Raw genomic sequence first — 17,961 nt, 5'->3', positions numbered from 1 at the left:
AGCTTTTTCTCCATAAAACCATAATATAAAATACAATATAAAAGCACAACCAAGATAAAAACACCAGCAATACAAAAATACAAATTTAAAATACAAATTTAAAACAGCAAGGTTAAAATTTATTTATAGACTGTTAAAATACTGGGAGAATAAAAAGGTCTTCATCTCTGGCGTCTAAAAGAATATAATCTAGGTGCCAAGCAAACCTCCTTAGGGAGCTCATTCCGTAGCCTAATATGAATCATATTCGTTTGGATTTCCATGAATCTGACCTGCTAAGAATCTGGATTTTCCTGAGTCAGGTGAATTTACAGACTAATTTTTCATGGTGGGGATTTGCACATTAGCGCTAATGCAACTTTGTGCAAATAGAATGTAATTCTGGTTTTTAAAAATCCAATTCTATCAATGACTGGACAGTGGAATGAAAGACAGCTGTTAATCCACAAAACCCAGACAGAATGGATTAAACAAACCCATCCTTCCTTCAGACTCCTTATTTCTGATATAGAGCTCAACACAAAGTGTCAGTTGACATGACAGAACTATATATTTTAATAATTTAAGTAAGAAAACCTGGGTACAATAGTCTGAATACAATATAACAAAAATAAAATTAAGAAGTACTGAATGACAAATGATTATCTTCAGAGTGAATGGTAATAGAAGCATTCAGTTATATTCGTAGAAAGAGTCTTTTTCAACATAGATAAGAATTTGCAGTGACCAATCTATAACTGATAATGTTCAGCCCTATAGAAAAAACAACAAATGCAAGAAACTGTCCAGAAAAAATGCCCATTTAAGGCAACAAGACTAGATTGGAGACATTAGTTGCTACAATGTCCTGCCAGAAAAAGAACAGTGTATTTTCTATGTCATCTTTGAGGAATTTTAAAATAACTGCTCAATTCTGAAAAACAAAGCAATGCCTGTGGTCATGGCCTAATTGGCATTGTGAAAGCAAATCTAGTTTGGATATCTACAACATTTCTAATGCCTATTTAAGTAGTTCCCAAGCTTTACTGTCACAATGAAAAGACAACCAGTGAGGACAGACAGAGTTATATAGATACAGACACGAGAGAGAGAGAGAGAGAGAGAGAGAGAGAGAGAGAGAGAGAGAGAGAGAGAGAGAGAGAGAGAGAGAGGCCGTTAGTTATCTTTCAGGTTAAAGGGCTTGATGTTAAAATTTTAGGAAGCAGAATCTGAGAGCAGTGATATCTTAGCAAGAGATGTTGACAAGTTTTATGTAAATTGAATTTGTATTGGGCCTGTGTGTGACCTATAGTACATCTAACTTTATTGCAAACAAGATTTGTGGTGGCTTGGAGGAGTACTTAGGAGCTGTATTCGTGCTTGCTTGTTCCACACCACATTGTTTCTGTCTCTATGCTGAGCTATTTCATCATGCCACTGCTTCAATCGTATCAGCAATTGTAGAGCTGATAGTACAGACTACGCTAAAAGGTTCTTGGTTTTTTGTTTGTTTTGGTTAAAACGTATTTGAACAGGGGGAATTTCAGCATTTCATACAGGATGAATGCCATAGCCACCATCTAACTCCCAAGCATCTTCTAGCAAAGAAATTTCCACAAGTTTTCCAGCTTGTAGGGTACCCAATCACCCGGTCCTCCTGGCTTTCTAGCTTGCCACTTTCTACAAATTTTTTTCTAGTCAAAGCAGAAAGGGACAGCTGCAGTTTATTCCTCAATGAAGAGGTGATGTAAACCCTACAAAAGTGCCATGCCTCAATTATACAATTTTCCAGAGGTTCCTTGTTGTTGTTGTTGTCGTCATCATCATCATCATCATCATTCAGTTTTGATCCACCCTTGTTTTCCCAGTGCTTATTTCATCTTTTTTCTTACTGCAGAAAATTGCTCTGGTGAGATAAGACTTTAAAACAGATTTTACGTTTTAGATTTTGAAAGAATATTGTTTATGTTGTTGTTATTGCGTAAGTGACAGTAGATGGAGCAGCAGATAAAAGTACATTTGAAAATTTCTACACAGTTTCTGCCCTCTGCTGGTTGAGTGAGATATGCTGCTGCTACGCTGTTGAATGGCTGCTGTATCCTATACCCATTTAGCCTGGGAAGAAAGGGGAGAGGAAAAAGCACAATGCAGAAAATCAGAAAGCAATGTAAAAAAAAATAGCAGATCCCCCCCCCCCCCACCAGTGTCCCTGAGAACATCACCAAAGTCCATGAAACAGGGACTTTACTAGCAATGATGCCTACATGCTGACTGTATGCACAGGGAGCCAATAAACACACAACAAGGGCACTCCCCCCATGATGCACCCTGTATCACAGCACATACAACACCCAGAGTGATGCCCCCTCCATCAGGACCAATAGTACAGGCAGCAACGATTCTGGTATTGCAAGTTCCCAGGCATCCCACCAGTGAATGCAATGGTTGTGAGGAGCATAACAGGGATTTAAGCTCTGTCTAGATTTGGGGACAGGCAGTAGCAGGGTCATTGCAGGGAGTGCCATGGGGGTTGATGGTGTGGGGGTAGTCATCTTGTGTATTATGTGTATGGCAATGCAGGAGATGGCTGAAGCTGTGTCTCTGTCATCATTAGCTGCCTGGATGCGCGGGTGGCACGTAGGTGCTGTTGCTAGCATGTTTTCAGGATCCGGGCCATTTTCCCTAGCATGGGGTATGGCATTTTGGAGCCTCAATCATACTTGAAGGCTGAAAAAGTAGATGTACATCAGTCAAGACAGGAAGCAGGGGGAGAAGATTCTCTAAGACTCTCTGGGGCTTATGGGACAGGATACTCAGGCTCAGAGATCACCCCTATCCCCAGGAACTCTGTCTTTGTCAGATAGGGAGGGAACATCGGAGTTGAGTCCACTACAGGGTCAAGGGAGCGGAGTTGAGAGGTGGTCCTCCAGGTTGGCCAACCTGCAGAGGCTTCACCTTGAAGATCCAGTAAAGGCCTATTGGGCACTGCGGAGGAAAAGGAAAGGAACCTCTTGGGCAAGCACTGAGTCATTACTGACTCTTGGAGGGACGCCAGCTTTCACTGACGTTTTCTTGGCAGGCCTTATAGCGGGGTGGTTTGCCGTTGCCTTCCCCGGCCATGATTACCTTTCGCCCAGCTAACTGGAGAAACTGTCCATTTAATTGATAGGCAATACCCTTGCTTTGTTGGGCTAATTAAGCTTAGAGGATAGCTCCTAGACTTCACCTTCCCTTTGGGTGTGAAGAGACAACTATTTACTGAATAAAGCCTTGTGGAATGCACAGCAGACCTCTTCATTGTTGTCTCACATCTTGGCTGGAGGTCTTGGAATCATGACAGTCTACATGAGGGGAAAGCCCCGGGGTGGTTTTGCAGTGGTGCTGTGCTGTTTATATGACGCAGAAGCCATTGTGGAGCCCTCCCAGGGCTTCTCCCCAAAAATCCAATATAAAAAAGTTGGGGACTTACCCTTTTTGCAATGCAGCATCTGCCTCTGTTGCCACTCCAGAATTGTGGCGGGGGGCGAGGCTGAGCAGATATGACCCCTGAATGGTCACCATCTGCCCGGACGGTGGAGGGGCGGGCCAGTGAGCTGAATGGCCACTGGAACACATCTGCACTTTTCTGGCATGGGCTGGCAAAAAGAAAACGTTAAAACACGTGGAGGGATATGTGGATGTGCAGTGGTGCCCGTGCGTCGATGTGCAGTTGCATGGTGGTGCACAGGCGCGGCAGCGGCTCCTCTGGTGCAAACCCCATACGCACTGCTTAGCGTGGGGACAACCTCGGGTTTTGGGGGTTCGAGCACCAATGCGTCATCGTGAAGATAGCCAAGCTGTTTCCAGGGTCACTGTAGGCATTCTTGTCATTTTTCTGCTCTTTTTGTATTTCCCTCTTTTCTATTTTTCCCCTCCCAGAACGAGCACACATCAGATAGGGAGCTATTCCACCAGCATAGCTGTAACATATCTCCAGTCCTGACATAATACAAGGATAGGAATGTGCTGTTACCTTTTGTTAAAGTAGTTGGACTTTTCTAAAGCTTTTCTGAATTCTGAAGTACACCAGACTCCCTTGCTTTGTCCTTGTCCCTGTCCTTGTCCCTGTCTGAATTCCCAATTTTTTCCATATTTCTGCTGACGGGACTACAACTCTCAGCATGGCTCGTCACCAAAGAGCATGTGATGGCACTGGATAGAAGTTATCCTTGATATAGATATCTAATTTAAAAACAATTTGAAATTATATTAAATGTTCCATTACCTAGTCTTAAACTAAAAAAAAAAATGGGGAAGAGAAGTCATTGAACCACTGGCAAATTTTGTGTCTTATTCAATAAGACTGCATGCCATTCAAAAGTGATGTAAAATGACAGTTTGCAGCAGATGAGAATCTGGTCTAAATTCCATTAAGATCAAAGCAAGCTGTGTATCTTGTTCTGCTATGTCATTCTTCTCTAAATCCAGTGAAGCAGCTCAAAATAGAAATTAATGGAGGTTCTGTCAATGTGATTTGAAAATAGATTCATGCTAACCATTAATTCGTTTCTATGACACCCAGTCTGAGTGTGTTCTTCTGCTTGTCTCCCACACAGCCTGTTAGAACTTTATCTGCATGAAAGTCAGCTATATTGAAATGTGAAATTATTTGGCACCAAGTTCCAAGTCTAATACATTGAATTACACTTTCCGCGTAAGATTTCAATACAGACTTTGTAGCCCAATCCACTATCCAAAAGTAATGGAGCATTTTGCCCCAAGACCTTTACATCCTCATTCTATTTGGGTGAAAATTTCCCACTTTTTGGAAGTGTGGGGTTTCTTTAATATACCATGTTTAGGACCAAGAAGTTATTATATTTGAGTTGCAGTACCCAGACGTCTCTGATCTATGAATCACAATCACAGACATCACTTTATATAGAGAGGACAACAGTACAGCCACAAGTTAATGCTGAAGGCTATTTAACAACTACTCCTGTGAAGTGGTGCTGCGAGTAGTGTTGGGCTAGGTGAGATAATCTAGTTATAAGTCTCTGATAAGTAGCCTAGGGAATAATAGTTGCCCAGCCTAACCTAGTGGCTACATTTATTATAAAGTTAGTATGAATGAGGAAATCACCTATCCAACCAAAGAGATAGTTCTCTCTGCTTTTAATGCCAAGACTAGAACAAATTGAGGTTGGAAACAAACATGTAACCAGATCAGAGTAATATCAGGCTTCTGGAGACTGACAAAAGGGCTGGCTTCTGCATTTTGACCTATTGAAATTTCCAAGCTGTTTTTAAAGGCAGCCCCATGTAGCAACCATTGCAGTAGTCTAGCCTAGAAGTAATTGTGTCAACTTGAAACATGATCTATTGCAGCTACTGCCATGTGATTAGTCCCCAGAACAAGGGCTGTGATTGGCCAGTAGGGTTTGCAATTCCAATCTGCTTCTTCACTCAATTACACCTGTGTTTTTACACTAAAGTAAGCATAACTTTTTTTGTACTGCAGATATTTGCATTGTTTTTTGTATTGAATTCAGCATTAAATTCTCTTTCAATTGATATATAAACATTTGGATTTCGTGAAAGAGAACATTTTCTATAAGCATGCAGTTGCAAAACATGAAAATTTCAAAAAGTGTCCACAATTTTGGCCACCACTGTACCTGAGTTTGGTCTCTCATTTCCATTGATGTAGGAATCTGTCCATTCATGTAGGAATGTGGTTGGTTTTTAAATGATTGGGATCCCAAAGGCGAAAGACAAGATTTAAACCTTACAGAAGTTACATTTTTATATATAACTAAATAGCTATCATTCATTCGAAAAGGGAAAAAGTGCAGCACTTCATGAGCCTGGTTCAGGATACAAAGCAATGTTGTACATTTCACTTTCCTTTCTGCCATTGCAATGTCTGAGAGTAATGGGGCAAAAGCCATTGCTAGTTTGGGGTAACAGGGCAGAACTGGACTTGGAATCACCACACCCATGGCAATGACCTCAATGGTGGATAGGAGGGATGGCGAATGTATTTATTTTTTATTTAAAATATACTAACCTTCTCATATTAGATTTCAAAGTGATGTACAATATAATGGTTGGATCTTGGGCTATATTCTTCACATTGCCCATGAACACTGTCTCTGCTTTGTTCCAATGGGGAATAAAAACACTCACTCAATTCTCTAGCTATACATGACTCAGTATCAGAATCTTCAAATGTGGCTGCAATCACCACTTAATGCTATATTGCACTACATAGACAATGGGGAGTATGGTGTCAGATATGATACAAGAGGAAAGGTTTCAACCAAAAGTTGCAAAGAGGATTGCCTAAATATGTGGAACATTAAATGTATACCAAATGTGTGTGTCATTAAAACAGAAATTAATATCCCTTAATCATTTTGCCATGAATGCTAATGGTGGGCCTTGATTTAGATAAGAAGGTGGGTTTGAAATTGGGAAAAAAAGGTATGAGAACTTTTCTACTAAAATAGCTGCAGAACATGCAGAATCCTGCTGGATCAAACCAAAGGTCTTTCTGGTCCATTCTGCCTCCCACTGCAGCCAACCAGATGCCTTCAGGAAGCCCACAAGCAATAACATTTTCCTGCTATTGCTACCAAGCAATTGGTATTCAGTGGCATTTTGCTATTGAACATACAAGTTTCCATATTGCCATCATGTCTAATAACCATTGATCTACCTAGTGTCCATCAATTTGTTTAATCCTCTTCTAAAGCCATCTAAGCTTATGGCGATCACAATACCCTATGGCAGTGAATTCCATAAATTATGTGTTGTGAGAAGGGCTTTTTTTGGTCTGTGCTGAATCTACTGCCAATCAATTTAATTGGATCATCCCAAGTTCTAGACAAAACTTGATAAAATAGTTAAGAGCAGAGACATCACACTGACACAAAGGTCTGCATAGTTAAAGCAATGGTATTCCCCGTAGTAACCTATGGCTGCGAGAGCCTGGACCATAAGGAAAGCTGAGCGAAGGAAGATAGATGCTTTTGAACTGTGGTGTTGGAGGAAAATTCTGAGAGTGCCTTGGACTGCAAGAAGATCAAACCAGTCCATACTCCAGGAAATAAAGCCAGACTGCTCACTTGAGGGAATGGTATTAAAGGCAAAATTGAAGTACTTTGGCCCCATAATGAGAAGACAGGATACCCTGGAGAAGAGGCTGATGCTAGGGAAAGTGGAAGGCAAAAGGAAGAGGGGCCGACCAAGGGCAAGATGGATGGATGATATTCTGGAGGTGACAGACTTGACCTTGGGGGAGTTAGGGGTGGTGACGGCCGACAGAAAGCTCTGGTGTGGGCTGGTCCATGAAGTCACGAAAAGTCGGAAGCGACTGAATGAATAAACAACAACAAATGAGAGAAAAACTTATGTCTGCCCTACACTATGTATAATCTTATATTATATATATATAATGCTTAGGTATGTTTCCGTAAAGGCTTCAGCTGATACAGGTTGCTAAGCCCCTCTCCCGATTCCTCCGGGCTTTCCAAGGTAATCCTACCCTCCTTTCTGCCTCTTCGCTCCCTCCCCCCCATGAAGGGGGCAGCGCCATGATCCGGAGCATGACCGAGGCATGGCCAGGGCTCCTGGTGGCTGGCTGCTCGCCAAGGCCCCGGCCTAATCTCATGCGAGCTGGGCCGGAGGCCCAAGGCTGACAGCAGCTCCCCCTCCCCCTCAGGTCTGCCAGACGGCGCTGTATCGGCGGCCTCCAAGCAGCCCGCGCCCCCACGATATTTAATTAATAAACTTTAAGATATGCTACAACAGCATACGTTACACCGGGTACAGCTAGTTTTATAAATTTCTTGCATGCATCCATCTCAATTATTTTTTCTAAACTTAAAAAAAAATACATAATGCATTAGTCATTGCTTGCAGAAAAAGGCTCAATTCCTGATCATTCTGGTTGGCTTTTTCTGCACATTTTCCAACTCTCTAATATCTTTTTTGAGATGGGGAAACCAAAATTGTACACAATTATCAAATGTGGCTAAACCATGATGACAGAAGTAGCATTATCTAGGTAAACTGTGAGCTTAATCTTGAGAGTGATGTTCTGCCCAGTGATTATCCTAGTCAAGATCAACTGCCCTGTGAAAAGACAAAGGACACAATCTGCCAGGAAATTCTCATCTCTAGGCCTCCCTGAAATGTATGGAAACATGGACTAAAACACTGCTACTGTCATAGAGCTCCTGCACACCTCTCATTAATTTCAATGGAGTTTGTGCAAATATTCCCAGTGAAGTGTTGTGGTACCTTAGGAACCTATTCATTTAAAATACTGTTTATTTTCACAGGCCTTGTGTTTTGATGCAAGAAAGGTATTTTGCAAAAAGTTTGTTTGCTTGTTTAAATAATAAAAATATTCAAGACAGTTGTATTATTTATATGGTTATTTGGTTTTCTGCTCAAAAAACGTTTCTAAAAAAAACCTATTAGCCGAAATTAGAAGTAGGCCATAAAATTGAAGCTCAACAAACATACATTCTGTTTGAACACTATTTTGGAATATTTATATTATTTAGTTATTTATTTAAAACATTTGTAGCCCGCCCTATATCATTAAGATCTCAGGGCAGCATACAGATAAAACATTATACATTCTTTAGCTTTTTGTTACTCATCTAAAATCCTTCAAATGCCAACTAGAACCAACAACATTTTCATAAGAATTATTTTAAACCCCTGACTCGTATTTACCATCAACAGGTTTCTACTGACTTCATAAAATTCAATCCCTTTCCCACTATTTTAAAGACGGGTCAAGGATAACTGTGTTCGTTCGAGATGCCTGTGTTTGAACGGGCACAATTACTTTAAACCTGTATATTCCATACAATTTCTCTACTGTTTTGCCTATGAGATTTTCACCATTACAAAGAGCGTTAAATTGTGTGGCCGTGAAAAGTTAGTACGTTTGCTGAAAAACCCTTTTTGAACTGTAATGCTACTAATCGTTTCTAAAAACAAAGCAGGTTCATTATCTGCCGTTCTGCATTATGGGCAGTTAATTCGTTCCCAACTCCAAAGACAGCCGGCTTTCTCCCGCCTGCCAGTCACACCCATCTTCCAAAGGAGTTCTGCTCTGGCACGAAGCTCCGCGAAGATGGTGGAGGGCACTGCGTGCCTGCCTACAGCGCGTTGGTCTCTTTCCCTGTGCAGCCTTCCCAATTCGCCTCAGCCTTCGCAAAGTCGATCGAGACGGACGCTGCCACAGATTTTCAGGGCCCCTCCAGGTAGGCCACATAAGAGAGCGAGAGATACTCGACGGCTCCCTTCGCGCTTCAGCCAAGACAAACCAAGAAGGCCTCGCCTAATCTGCAGCGAGAACCGTTGACCATCCAATGAGCGCATGGGTACAAAACCATCGCCGCCAGTCGAGGCGGTTGCGACAGGCATTATCACCATCCAATCAAATCAAAGGCGCTGAGCGAGACTTTTTCCCCTTGGCTAATACGAACAGAGGGGTGGAATCACGGAGTCAGACAAAATGGCCAATGAATGCTTGGGCAACGCCGGAGAGAGAAATAGTTAGGATTGATAGAATTCTTGTCCAACCCAAGCCGAGCTCCTGCTTTTAACCTCTCAGTAACAGACCTATAGCGTGCTACTCGTGCTATTCCTGCCCGTCGGGGCTCACGGACTCTCGGAGAGATTGGCGCTTCGCTAATCAGATCATGAGTGAGGTTGTGAAAGGCGGGCTTTCCGCTTCCGGTGTTCTGAGCCGCAAAACCATCCCTCCTTCCCCCCACACTGACAGGCCTTTTGTGCAATGAGAATGACAGGCTCGAATTAAGCTGCCCAATGGATGCCAAGTGGGCGGAATTCGAGTCTGCAGGAGGTCCCAAGATGGCGGCGGGTGCGTGAGGCGCGATACTCAGCGCGCGATTCTTTTTCGCTGCTGCTCGTCGCCATGAAGGGCAAGGAGCGTTCCCCTGCCAAGGCCAAACGGTCCCGGGGCGGCGAGGACTCCTCCTCGGCACGGGGCGAGCGGAGCAGTAAGAAGCCCAGCAACGGCGGCGGGAAATCGGCGGGCGGCGGCTCTGGTGAGGGCGGCGGCGGCGGCGGCGGCAGCAGCAGTCGGCGGAGCCTGCACCTGGAAAAGGCGAGCCGGGCCAGCAGCCGCGAGTATGAGTCGAGCGCGGTGGGCGGCGGGAGCAGCAGCCGCCACGGCTACGGCGGGAGTAACAGCAGCAGCAAGAACGCGGAGTCCTCGTCCTCCTCGCGTGGCAGCAGCAGCCGCGGCGGCGGCGGCGGCGGCGGCGGCGATTCCCGCGCGCCCCCCTCCGACTCCGGCGGCGGCAGCAGCAGCAGCGAGTACAAGACGCTCAAGATCAGCGAGTTGGGCTCGGCGCTGAGCGACGAAGCCATCGAGGACGGGCTCTTCCACGAGTTCAAGCGCTTCGGAGACGTAAGTGTAAAGATCAGCCGCCTCCCTCCCGGCACCGGGGCTGGCGACGAGCGGGTGGCCTTCGTCAACTTCCGCCGCCCCGAGGACGCCCGGGCTGCCAAGCATGCGCGCGGCCGTTTGGTCCTCTACGACCGGCCCTTGAAGATCGAGGCTGTCTATGTGGGGGGCAGCAGCAGCGGAGGGGGAAGCGGCCGGCGCCGCAGCAGTCGTTCTCCGGCCCTTTTGGACAAGGACTCTCCCTATGGAGCTGCAGCGGTGGGTGTTGCGGGGACGGCCCCTGCAGCCATCAGGCATCCCCCTACTGGGGCTACCCAGAGGGCCCTCTCTCCTGCCGGGGGAGGAGCAGGCTTGGGCTACAGAGACTTCAGGCTACAGCAGCTTGCCCTGGGCCGCCTGCCGCCACCACCTCTCCCTAGGGAGTTGGAAAGAGAACGGGACTATGGGGGCTTCTATGACCGCGTGAGGCCTGCGTACAGTCTGGATCGAGTTGCTGGGGTGGCAGCAGCTGCATTTCGTGGGGTTGGTGGCACTGGGACAGCCAGTGAGGAAGAGATCAGCCCGGAAGATGACCAGAGAGCCAATCGCACACTGTTCCTGGGCAATCTGGATATATCTGTGACCGAATCAGACCTCCACCGGGCTTTTGACCGCTTTGGGGTAATCACTGAGGTGGATATCAAGAGGCCAGCCCGAGGTCAGACTTGCACGTATGGATTTCTCAAGTTTGAGAACTTGGATATGGCCCACCGGGCTAAACTAGCCATGTCTGGTAAAGTGCTACTGTGTAATCCTATCAAAATTGGCTATGGTAAGGCCACCCCTACCACACGACTCTGGGTGGGTGGCCTGGGGCTTTGGGTACCAGTGGCTGCCCTTGCCAGGGAATTTGATCGTTTTGGCACTATTCGCACCATTGATTATCGCAAAGGGGACTCATGGGCCTACATCCAGTATGAAAGTTTGGATGCTGCACAAGCTGCTTGTACCAACATGCGTGGCTTTCCATTGGGCGGGCCAGACCGCCGTCTGCGCGTGGACTTTGCTGACACTGAGCATCGCTACCAGCAGCCCTATTTGCAGCCATTGCCACTCCCACCCCCTGCCCACTATGAGCTGGTGGCAGAGACATCTGCCTTTGGAGCACATCGCGGAGCTCCACCAGACCCACTTCGAGGCGCTCGGGATAGAACTCCACCACTGTTATATGGAGATCGTGACAGAGATTTGTATCCTGAGACGGAGTGGGTGCCTCCCCCACCTCCAGTTCGGGACAGAGGTAACAGAGCAACTGTCTATGAAGCACTTGAAAGTCTGGAACGCCGGCGAGATGGTTGGTCCCTAGAAAGAACTCGTGGGGAAAGGGAGCTAGGCAGCAGCAGTAGAGACCCCCCGAGGAAGCGAAGACTAGTGGAGGATGGGGGACGGCATTTGGACCGTTCACCAGACAGTGAACGATCATCTTCGTCTCGTAAGCGGCACTGCCCTGCTACAGCTTCTCCTCAAGACCGTAGTCCTGAGCCAGGTTTGGTGAGAGACCGCTATAGTAGTGATACAGAACGGCCATCTTCCCGTTTGCTCCTGTTGGAACGTCCTTCGCCCATCAGAGAGCCACGTAGAGGTAGCTTGGAGAGAGGCCAGAGTGAGAAGCGTGACCACAAGAGTTCTGTAGAAAGGGAAAGAAAACATCGTGCACTCACATCAGCTGCCACCCAAGAGTGCAAGAGCCCAGCTAAAAAGGATGAGCATGCTCCTGAAGGGAGCAGTAGTGGGGGATCTCGGCTGAAACCTCCACCCCAAAAGCAGCAGCAGCAGGATGGAACGTCAAAGTCTGGGTCATCTGCCAAACTGTGCCTGGCTTGGCAAGGAATGCTTCTACTGAAGAACAGCAACTTTCCATCTAACATGCATCTACTTCAAGGGAATCTGAGTGTGGCAAGCAGTCTCTTGGTGGAAGGAGCAACTGGTGGGAAAGTGGCCCAGCTTAAGATCACCCAGCGTCTCCGTTTGGACCAGCCCAAGCTGGATGAAGTTACCCGCCGTATCAAAGTGGCAGGGCCTAATGGATATGCTATTCTCTTGGCTGTGCCTGGTACCACAGACAACCGTGCCTCATCTGGGGCTGGTGAAGCTAACACCACCTCTACACAGCGGCCACTCAGAAACCTGGTGTCCTATCTTAAACAAAAACAGGCAGCTGGGGTGATAAGCCTCCCAGTAGGAGGCAACAAAGACAAAGAAAACAGTGGGGTCTTGCATGCTTTCCCACCCTGTGATTTTTCTCAGCAGTTTCTGGATTCTACAGCCAAGGCCCTGGCTAAGTCCGAGGATGACTATTTGGTCATGATCATTGTCCGGGGTGCATCTTAAAGCCCTAATGCGTTCTGTGCTCAGACCTGCTGCTTCACACAGCCCCCCACCCCTGTTCCAGAGTCTGCCAGGTGCTATGCGATAAGCCTTAGCCAGCTTCCCAAGTATAATTTTTAATTAGATCTGTAGTTAAACCTCTCCTTAATTTTCTATAAACTCTTTAGAAGGCAGATATGTTAGCTATTCATTATTATGGCTAGGCTACCTTTGACTACCTTGCTGATGCACAGGTAGCAGGAAGGGAAGGTCTGCTTCAACTAAAATATGAGACCCCAGAACAAGCTTATCTCTCTCTTCTTTTTTTAGCTTTTAACTTCTTGTCCTTTTTCATTTCATAACTTTAAAGTAGGTATAAAATATTTTCCTTATACTTACAAATCTAAAATTCCAGAAATAAAGCATTCATGGCTCACATAGAGTCAAATGCCTAAAAAGACAAGCAAATGCCCATTCTGAGCCCTGTTGCTTAGTGAAGGCCTTGGGCCTATAGCCTTGAAATCAAAATAATCCCTACACCAAGAATCTGATACTAAAAATGAGTTAAATTGACTCACAGTTGGCTTCCCTGAGGCAGCTGATACTTAAGTCTTTATGGTCCACTGTAGACTTCTTTCACTGGGTATTGTTTTTTGCCAAGTTCACAGAAATGCATGCCCACAAAGAATGCTTCTAACAAGTGTATTTTGTTCTTTTGAACCTCTTCTGCATTTGGGGTTGTAGTTGTAATACATGATAAAGAGCTGAGAGATTTGCTACAATCCATGAACATCTTCTGCTTCAATATGCAAGAAACAGGTGCTTTTAAGACAACTGTAATTACTTGCATTTTTCTTCTGCCCATTGCTGATTGTGGTAGGCACAGTAAATTACAAAATGTAACTTGGAAATATAACTTTCAGAGATGGCACTTAACTTTTGTGAAAAGTTCTGCCACACAACCATTTCAATATCATTTTATTCCCATGAAAATAGAAAGGAGTGTTTCCTGCTAGATATTTTTCAGGTGAATTATAATGGGCATTATGCAAGGTTTTATAGTATGGATTGCACTGTTAATCTTGACATTTTTGCGATCATCTTGCATTTCCATGTGTTGGGGAAGCAGTTCGGTTTATTCAAACAACATAATTTGTTTGAAAATGAAGTTTCTTTAGAAAAGAAAAAGAAGGCAGTTCTTCCACAACAGTGTCCTAGTAAGGCTACATGAAATAGTTGTTCAAATTTGTGGCTTCACTTGCTTAATCTTTCCATTGGTCCAAAAATTGTATTAGTCCTGTAAGTTACTATATCAGCCTTTGGGTAACAAAAGATCTTATTTTTTGCTTTGTGTAAAACAGTTCTCCCCATGTATAAAGGATAACTGTACTTTGAAATGTGGCTTGGTGAAAACAATATGCTGCTTGGTGTAGTAGTATATTGAGGAGCATAAAGTCACTTTTTAGAGTGGAGCCTCACTTCTGAAATCAGTTTGTCCTTTCACTTTTGAAAACATGGCTCTAGCAGCCTAAATCCCGCAAGGCATAATTAGAAATTAGAAATAATAATGTTAGTATATAATACAAATTGAAAATAGTTTTCCTGTAATAAAGGAAGACAGATTGGAATTTCAGACTGAAAAGCCCTTTAACACAAATGCAAAACTCAGCCATTGTTATGGTTAACAATGACAACTGTGTAATATTTAGAAATGGTAACATAACCTAAAGGGAAGTGTTTCATATGTTCCCTCCTTCCAGACAAAGTCAGTGGGGCAGGTTTATGTTACTGGTTACTGCATAACATGAATATTGCTGGGTTATCGGTGTCAATTACATTTGTCAAGCACTGGTGGGATATATAGAGTGAGTTGTCCTACTATAGTCTGGAGAAGGAATCTGATTTAAGTTAGACTAATGGGTCATTTAAAGAAGACTACCCTGTTAACCTTTCAAAATGTTTAAAATTGTTAATATTCAAAAGTCAAGCTTGTCAACAATAGCGTGCATTCTCTAACATGCAGTACTCTCCTTTGTTAAAAGCCCACAGAATTTGAGGTAAATTGTTTGAATATATTTGCTGACAAGCAAAAACGGTGGGTTTTTCCCTCCTTGAAAATGAAAATCATACATTTCATTGCTGCTTATCTTCATGACTTGAGGTGTGTAAAGGTTACACGAAATGGGCAATTTCAGTTTTTCCAAATCCTTATTTAAGAGCTTTTGCTTTAGTATATAAAAAGCTGGTCCATTTGTAGCTATAGGTGGGGAAAGAATTTTAGGAACCTTTTATAGGCTAAAATGATTGAGAAGCAACATTTTATATGATAGCACTTAGCCACAACTGCCATAAAATCTAAATACAATTTCGATGTGCTTTGAATGTGCATATCATTCCAGTTGTCCTGGAAAGAGTTCAGCACTAGCAAAAGTTGAGTTTAACTCTACTTCTACATGGAAGGAAAGCGAGAACTGTTGTTTCTGTATATGGCATATGGAACTTTAATGGAAGCAATGTGTCCTTGAATGCTGCATGTATTCATACAAGTGTGTTTTCATCCACTGTAGTGTATGGCATTAGAATGGAGAATGTGTCTCTTTCTGAAACATAATTTAATAGCCACATTTTTGTTGTTGCTACTTAGGGGAAAATCTTAAGTGGCATATTGTCATTAGGAGTTAAATTCTTACAATTGGAAACTTTAAATGGCTTTTTTGGCTGTTAGCCAGTGGCTATGCATGCTTGAAAGTTAAGCATATAGACTGCTGCGGCATGAATTTAAGGCTACCTCATTGCTGTGAGATCCACTTCTGTGTTCTGTATAGTAGCATCCTATTTGGGGAGGTCCAAATGGGAATACTGGAAGTGGAGTCAAGATTAGCATTTTTAAAACAATCTTTAGTCTGGATCACTTCTTCCCCAGGAGTGTAAGGAGGAAAGGAAGTAACTCCCTTGGACAATTCAAGCAAGCAGCTGGAGTATGGCCATGATTTAGAGTAAAAGGGTATAGGGAATAAATCCCAAAGACCTCTTGGCATTGGATGGCAAATGGAAAAGCTAGGGGTTGTCACTGAAACGTGCACAGGAATAGTACTTGTAGGTCACCTGATAAAATGGATTAATTTGAAGAATAACAAAGTGAAGAAATCATTGTAAAAACATAACTAGACATGTGTTAATTTCTCTGGCTTTCATTTATTTTCTGTAGGTAAAAATAAGGGGCAAAATCCAAGCAGACTTCTGCTTTTGCAATGGGATTTCCCCTTCCTCTTCTCCCCACAACCTCTTGTGCCCTCTCGCCAAATCTGCTATGAAGGGTCCCCCAACACTCCAGAGCAGATTTTGATGGGGTGGGTAGGGGGGCTGCAGGGAGGAGGGAGAATTGCCACCTCACAGTTCAGCTGATGGAAACAGGAGGAGTTAATTGAATACTCACCCATTGATCGATACTCCATTGAATAGCAATATTTCAAGTTCGTATCCAAGCTTACAGTATTTTGGAAAAACTGGAAATGTATGCAAATGTAGAAGGGGGAGAATCTGATGTATATCATTGGCTCCCCCCCTCCCCCGTAACTGTTGAGCCTGCTGCTGGAGATGCACAGAAAAGTGAGAAACATAAACACAAACAGAACACTAAATTTCATGTTCTTGTTTGAGTTTCCTTTTTGAAAGAGAGAAATTGTGTGAATTGTGAAAGAATTCAGTTGGTTTTTCTCCTGGGTTTTTACCTTTTTACCAGGTCAGTTGAATATTTTCAATCTAATAACCTACATTTTAAACCCCTGAACTGCTCATTGTGCATCTATATACAGATGTTAGTTAATTCAAAAGTTTTGTGCCAGTGAAGGGTGATTGGTGCTTTCAGACTTTATCTAGACTATTGAGTAACAAGCCTTGTAGTTCTATAAATTATCTGTAAATGTAGGAAGAGGACAAACCTGTTGTAAACATTTGTACTGAATAACCTCTTCTTTCCTCCTGAAAGCAAGGCTGGAGAACTGCCGAAGACGACAAGGGATTTCAAGTTCTAATGGACCTTTGCGAAGAAAAGCTTTGGCTTGTGTGGAATTTACATGGGCCTCATGGAAGAAAGCTTATCTGTTTAGTATTTGTGCATTTTACTAAAATGGCAGCTTTAAAAAAAGTTGTGTATCTGCTATTGTGATGCCAATGCCCGTGTTTTTAAGTGGAAAATTGACCTCTTTGCTTTGTGCTGTGTACACAAGAATTCTGCAAAAGTAAAGGAAAAAAAACCTTTTTATGGCTCACACAGCTTAAAGTAGCTGTCACTCAAAACATGCGCTCAGAGTCGAGCTGATTTTGTTTCATTCTAAATAAATTGTTTCTTTTGAGGAAGTGGTTTTTCTGCCTGGAAATGAATTGACGACAAACCTTTGACCCCTTTGTTTGCAGCTGTGGGGGTACTTTGCTGCTGCTGCTGCTGCTGCTCCTGCTCCTCCTCGATCTGATAGTTGTGGGTCTCAGACAAGAAGCAGGGAGACCTACGCTTTGATATTGACCATCCTGTTGTATCAGATCTGAAGAAAATCTAGTCTGGTGTGTTGCTGTGTCCCCCTTGTTTACAGTGAATGGGGATCAATGGCTGCTATCTCCTCATCTTTACGAGGAAATGGTGCTGTTGCTGGCATGCAAGAAGCAGGGAAAGCATCTTAAGTCTCAGAACAGTGTACAAAACTGGGACACGGTTGATTTTGAAGAGCTGGAGTTCCTGAATTTTAAGTTCTTGATTTGTTTTGTTCACCTAACTTGTTTGGCCTTAGTTCTGATTTTAGTTTGAAGAAAGTTTGAAATTGCTTTGCATCTTTCGCATAACCTTTTCACCAAATTGAAAAAAAGAAAACGTAAACTCATAAAAAATTAAGTGATAGCACGTTTCCAGACACACTTGAAGAGCTCCTCCACCTCCAGGGGCTTTTCACCAGAGTTATGCAGTCCTGGGTGTAGTTCTGAATGGACGAAGAGTTCCTGAGAGCTAGAGTGCTGTCATTTAGAACCTGTACCATTGGTATTGGTGCTCTTACTTGACCAGTTTTGAAGCAAATGTTCTACACACCTTGGATGTGCATGCAACCTTGATCGTTTCGTAGGTACCACTGCAAACTTGTTAGTTTGTAGTACAGATGATGAGAGGAGGAAAAAAAGTGGTGACACTTTGAAAAAATGTGCTATAATTC

General features: G+C 43.8%; 1 protein-coding gene across 1 annotated transcript; it reads left to right on the top strand.

The window, feature by feature from the left end:
• Positions 1 to 9,883: 9,883 nt before the first annotated feature.
• Positions 9,884 to 17,122, top strand: RBM15 (RNA binding motif protein 15). Its single transcript, XM_063140449.1, has one exon. The coding sequence runs from the start codon at positions 9,923 to 9,925 to the stop codon at positions 12,785 to 12,787; it is 2,865 nt and encodes a 954-aa protein (XP_062996519.1). The 5' UTR covers positions 9,884 to 9,922; the 3' UTR covers positions 12,788 to 17,122.
• The last annotated feature ends 839 nt before the right edge of the window (positions 17,123 to 17,961 follow it).

Source organism: Elgaria multicarinata, chromosome 1 (genome assembly GCF_023053635.1).
Source record: "Elgaria multicarinata webbii isolate HBS135686 ecotype San Diego chromosome 1, rElgMul1.1.pri, whole genome shotgun sequence".
NCBI lineage: Eukaryota > Metazoa > Chordata > Lepidosauria > Squamata > Anguidae > Elgaria > Elgaria multicarinata.
This window is presented reverse-complemented; position numbering and strand designations above follow the sequence as displayed.

Excerpts from the sequence above, each read along its gene's own strand:
- RBM15 (XM_063140449.1), top strand. The coding sequence starts at position 9,923 with ATGAAGGGCAAGGAGCGTTCCCCTGCCAAGGCCAAACGGTCCCGGGGC.